General features: G+C 39.1%; 1 protein-coding gene across 2 annotated transcripts in view; it reads left to right on the top strand.

Moving 5' to 3' along the window:
* Nucleotides 1–901: 901 nt before the first annotated feature.
* prima1 (proline rich membrane anchor 1) overlaps nt 902–6,000 on the top strand; it is a 43,626-nt gene continuing 38,527 nt past the window's right edge. Inside the window, exons 1-2 of one of the 2 annotated variants that reach the window (XM_002933228.5) lie at nt 902–1,440; nt 5,015–5,130. In XM_002933228.5, coding sequence (XP_002933274.1) covers nt 1,437–1,440; nt 5,015–5,130 — 120 coding nt within the window. In that variant the 5' untranslated portion in view covers nt 902–1,436. Of the gene's footprint in view, nt 1,441–4,430; nt 4,734–5,014; nt 5,131–6,000 lie in introns of those variants that run through there. The other variant, XM_031891976.1, reaches the window with a different exon arrangement.

Below are 6,000 nucleotides of genomic sequence, written 5' to 3'. Positions count from 1 at the left end.
TGTAATTCTGTAAGTAAAGAGCACACATTGCATGAGAAATGTAGTCTCTATACAATGCTAGTGTACAGCATTCTGACAAGTATGATGGCAACACTTTAAGCTTACTGTAGTTTCTGGCTACTCCTGCTGCTACTGAATAAGTAATTTATTTATGGATTCAAAATAGTTACCTTATACACTATAGGAGGAATTGTGTTCACTGTATAAAAACAAGCATCCTAAAGCCTTGTGCTTTTACTTTGTTGTATGTATGTACTTTGTATGTATGTATGTATAACTTTATTCAGTGCATACAGGGAGGGCAAGCATTGCAATAAATAAGCATACAGAGATTACATGCCCTATGTTAAAAGACACAGCAGGAAGAAAGTCCCTGCCCTGTAGAGTTTAGTTAATAATTAATGATATATCCTCATTTAATTCCATGGTTTACAAATAAAATATATTATGGTAGAACAAAGCACAGTGACCCTGAGGTATGCCCTTTAATATGCATCACAATAGTACAGTGAGCAAGGGAATATGCTTTCCAATAAAATAGATTTATCCTTATTCATTTATTTATTTTTTTCTTTAAAGGAGGGTATTTATCAGAAAGCTTATTGTTTCTTAGAACTGAGACAGAAGTGCCAGGTCCTATCCATGACTGTATTATTTGCTGACAATGAAGTTCCAACTCTGAACCCCAAGTAATGCAGAGAACCCCTTTCTCTTGCAGAATTCCTTATCCCCCGTAGGAATTCACACACACACTGCCAAGGGACATGTGCATTTATTCCCAGTCTCTCTCCTGTAGGGAGAAAGCAGAACCCCCTCCTTCCCTCCACCTACCCAGGGTCATGTGGCATTAGAGAATGGAATCATAAAATAACATTGAGTGCCAAATACACAATGGACTCGCTAGATGGGGATGAAAAATCACTGCAGCATGCTGAGGATGGATTGCAGTCAGGGAGGAGAGCTTCTAGCTCCGCTCTCCTACTAGTTTCTCTGCATTTCTCCTGCTCTGCTCATTGGGATCTGCGCTGTAGTTCTGATTAGTGGCATTATTTTTCCCTGTCATAGGATAGTTTGCTGGAATGAAAGATGTGCTTATTCCGCGGCTGGGAGGAATCCCACCCTGCCTCTGCCCTGGGGAGCAGAACTGCCTGTGAAACTGCTGCGCTCTGAATTATTCTGGGCTACTAGGGCGCACGGCGCTCACTAAAGCGCAAGGGATCCACTCCGCTCTCTGTCGCAAAATGCTGCCGAACTCGGGCCAGGTTGAACCATGGGAGATTTAATCAATACCAGGGGAGGAATCGGACCTGGGAGGTTACTCAGAACCTCCCCCTTTATTGCCAACTTTCCCCTGAGAAAAGGGAAGGAGCCGGGAACCTGACCTCGGTGGAGAAAGAACATGTGAGCAGTAGATCTCCAGGCACCAGAACATCTGCATGGGTAAGATACCTTAAAAGGAAATCATACTGACCAGTCATGGATTTGGGATGCTTTGTATGGCTTCTCATGCTGAGTAAGGCAGGGGTACTCACATAAATGCTTAGTTAGAAAGTTACTGTTTGGTTAAACAGAGCAGTTTTCTTGATGAGGTGTGGCCTGTGGACCGTCTGTTTCCTTTAAACCCTATAAATGACAATTGATATTAATCAGCATAGTGCAGTTAGGCAGCTACCATCATACTAATAGGTACACAGAAATACACCCCTCTCTTCAGAATGGCCATAGGCTTTATTGAACATTAATGGAAAAATGAATGTAAACTTATAATAAAGGGATTTTTATTAATATGCCAGGGGTTTCAGACTTTTCCAAGCTTTACATTCATCGATGAAAACTTGTGTCTTTTTGATGCACTACAACACTTCATTATCTACTGAAAAGCAGTTGGTGGGATGTAGCAGTGCTGTAGTTCCACAAGGACTGGATAGGTGCAGGTAGGACAGTCCCATCACCTTCCTGTAAATACACTCAACAGGGCACTCCTTAGAAGAAAAGCAAAATGTAATTTTAACCCATTGTTTAATGGGTTAAAATTACATTTTGTTTTTCTTCTAAGGAGTGCCTTTTTGAGTGTATTTATTGTTTATGAATATGGAGACATTCAGTAGTCTTCTACAGTAAGCACCCTTGCCCATTTTTGTTTTATGTTGTGCCATCCTAAAATCTGTGTCTTTTGTAGTTTTTTCCATCATCTTCCTGAGCTGACCCTTTGAACAGTGTTTACATAGGGGCATGTCTGCCTTTAGATGTCATTTCCTATTTTGTACAATATTTATGCATAGTCTGTATTTGTGTTGAAGGTGTGTATCTTTAGTAATTATGCAGTACTCTCAAGTGGGTCTTAAAGTAGTACACACAAAAACCAAAGTTTTTTGCAGTTAAAAGATCTCCAGTCTAGTAATGGAGTACATGAGTGACATTTTACTTTACACAACATAACAGCATTTCTTTATAGCCCCTCTGGTCAGCACAGCAAAATGCTAAGGGCTCCACGGCAAAAGGGGTGTTAATTGTATTGTATATGACCAAAATATTTAACCCTTCACCAGAATGCATTGTAGTCAGTTAAATTTCCACTGCCACTGTTGTTGCACAGCTGGATAACATCTTCATGCATCTTTCAGTGTTTTACAATTCTATATACTGTAGCTCATCAGATGCTATATCATAAGCATTACAAGGCTTACTCCTTTCTGAGTGGGCCAAGTAAGCCACATTTGGAAAAGGAGATACCAAGAGTTCTAACCAAGCAATTTATTTTTGTCATTAAAAAGCCATATCGTACAGGCTACTTTTGTCTGTCTCAGAAAAGAGGTAGTAGGGAAAGTGTTTTTTGGGGGGTGGGGATAACAAATCTTTACATAGTCTATTAAACTTCTGTGTTTTATGACTTGATTCATAGGTAGTAATCACAGCCTTATGCAGTAGGAGTTTCATGTTTATAGTATTAACTGTACAAATGTGTTTGGTACTTTAAGTTTAGCAGTTTTAGCTACATCTTATAGCATCAAAGTTAGCTGAGGATGCTGGGAGTTGTAGCTCACGGCTGTAAGACCATCTTTGATTCTCAGCATTGTAATGTGTTTGACTTGTACAATCAGTAACAAAGGCTGTCTGGTTATCAGGCATTTACTCATAAACTAGTGGGACCTTAGTGGAGGTAATAGCCTTGCAAGTAACATGGAGTTGATGCAGTACTTTTGGACAAGACCAGACACTTTATAACACTTTCTATAAATGCATATTTGACTCTACAGAGATTTAACGTTGTTTGCAGCTCACAGTCGGCCGTTGTTTTTAGTGTTTGTGGCCAAGCCAACGATACATTTGTCTGATGCTTTTCATATACAGGATTAATGAATTTATGTACTGTGAGGGTCAAAGCACTTTCCTTATTTTCTTCATAGCCATAGAAGCACAGTTTCAACTGTCCCTAGGTTCGAGTGTACCAGTCAGATTCCACCTAACCCTATGAAAGCCCCATTTACAAAGCACAGGGTGTTTAAACCTGGGAATGCTGTTCCAGTTCAGAAAATTCTTTGCTTAACTAACTTCTCATATAGCAAAGGGTCAGGGGGAGATGAGATTAAGCTGTCCCTCTAGAATTCTGCATCATTTGTACTTTCTATACTGGAAAGCCAAACATTTTGAAAATAATTGGAATGCAACAAATCATACAGCGATATGTATCAAAGTGTGCTGAAGCTGAAAAGCTATTTTTATCAAAGGGAAAAAATTCCTTGGTAATGAGACATTTTGCTATGCTAAATCCGATGCAATTATTTCACACTTTTCTTGTCCGAGTTGTAAATTCCAGAGACATTTCATAGCTGCAAAACTAAACATTTTTTAATTGGGATTTGGGCTGTAGGTATTGTGGGATTAAAAAAGAAAGAGGAAGAGAATACTTTTTACTAGTTAATTGCAACACTGCTCTGTGTTTTTACTTTTTACTTCCTCTCCTTTAGAGATCACATTTTTCTCAAGGCTGACCATATATATAACAATATATATGTATTTACCTTTGTATTTGCATAGCTCTACTTGTATATAGAACACTGTACAGTTTTTATAGGGCATTAATAGTACAGTCAGGTGGTCAGTGTGTGGATTAAATAAAACAAAATTACACCATGAAGCATTTAGGTATTCTAAAACCTCTAGGCTCTCAGCTTTATTATATTGTTAATGAAGCTAAATGCTTTCAAATGTGACCAGTGTCTTAAGTTTCACAGAGGTTCTGCAGCAGAAGAGGTATTATCATTTTTAGCCCAGCGAGAATACACAATGTAAATGTGAGGGTGACAGCAGGGAACGTGGGCCAGTGAGATTAATTAATTCTACTGTCACAACCAGTCAGACAGCCCCTTTTTTCCTCCCCTCATAAACTTTCATTGCTATCTTGAAGGTTAAATTACATTTGTGAGAAGCATCTCAGGAGCCAACAACAAGAACCAAGTCTCCCCCGCTGAAATGTGCTGAAAGGAAATAAGTCAAAGTTGACATAAGCATATTTATAAAGCAGAAAACCTAGTGTCACTCAGTACCACAATGTACCATCACAATAGGAGTGCTGTCCCGATTGGGGGGAGGATTTCCTTTCCTCTGCTCCATCACTGGCTGTGAGGGAATTTGCTTACACTGTGTTTACCACCGCAAAGGACTCTGCAGCATCATCATCTCATCTTAAAGGAGTCACTCCTCAAGGCTGGACAGAAAGAGCTGCTGGGCAGGTAAAGTTTGGAAACTGTTATCTGCAATGTCATATAACATCAGTGATGGCTCAGAAAACTTTCCAGCCTTGGGTGTGTAATTCATAGTATTATCCATGGCAGCCCCTTTGCTCATTAACAGGTATTTTCTGTCATTGGAATTGTGTACGTATGTGCAGGAATTTTTATAGTGTATGTGTAGATACAAATACAAATTAAAATCAATCCATGTTTAGAACCTTCTAACTGGTATGCTGATAGGTAGCGTTCTTCACTGCTCTCTTTTTCTTCCTCCTGTTTAGTTACCACGGGTGTGAACAGCGCTAGAGGAGTTATGCAGATCAGGGGGACATTGCTACCTGGTTCTTTTCCTCTCCTGCTTCATTGTCTCACTCTGCCCTTGCTTGGACTCATTCAGGTAAGCCAACTGGCATATTGGTTTATTATGGAGGTATTAAATATTTATTCCACAATGTTTGCTGTGTAGAAATGGATTCAGTCTGCTCTTGTGAGCATGTTGCATTATTTAAATTAAAACTTTCTGCATTCCAAGCAGGGTTGAAAAGGAGTTCCTGGCTGCCTGTGAGCTGTGTATTTACAGAAGGGCTCCCCAGCCTACTGTAACCAAGAGATCAAAGCCCATCTGCCCTAGAATTCTAATTAACCCCTGATGTCTGCCTTATGTTAATGACCTCTTTGGTTTACGTATTATAATCAGATCCTGATCCCCCAGAGAAGGAGCAAACTGTTATTTCATGGTTTGGTGGGGGGGGGGGGGCTTGATTAGATACCAACAAATACCACCAGATTAACTCTATTTTTATGCCGATCAAGCAGGGCTACAACATTGTAATCTGGAAAAAAAATAATTTTAAACAGTTTCCAAGAATACCAATAATACAGTATCAAACGAAATGTCCAACCTGCAGCTTTGTAAAGGTGGCCACACCATTTTTCAAGATGCTCTGATAAAATATTATATTCGTGTAAATGGTGGGATAATGATAATATTGTCCTAGAAATCAATCACAAGTCAGAAAATAATGAAATGTAAAAATATGTGAATGTTTAAGAAACATTTACTGTGCATGTGCGGGTGGTGTCATTGTTTAAAGTAAACAAATATTCTTGTCAATTTTAATGTCAGGTACAATACATTGTCCCATTCATGCATGTAAAAAAGTTTTAAACTCAAACCTTGCTGTCGTAGCAGTGGAAACATAAATCAAACGGTTAAAAGATTGTTTAGCAGTACAAATGGTCACAAGAGAATGACAAACTAAACTGT

The sequence above is a fragment of the Xenopus tropicalis genome, chromosome 8 (assembly GCF_000004195.4).
Source record: "Xenopus tropicalis strain Nigerian chromosome 8, UCB_Xtro_10.0, whole genome shotgun sequence".
Lineage (NCBI taxonomy): Eukaryota > Metazoa > Chordata > Amphibia > Anura > Pipidae > Xenopus > Xenopus tropicalis.
The sequence above is the reverse complement of the archived record's forward strand: the minus strand, read 5'-3'. Positions and strand labels throughout refer to the sequence as shown.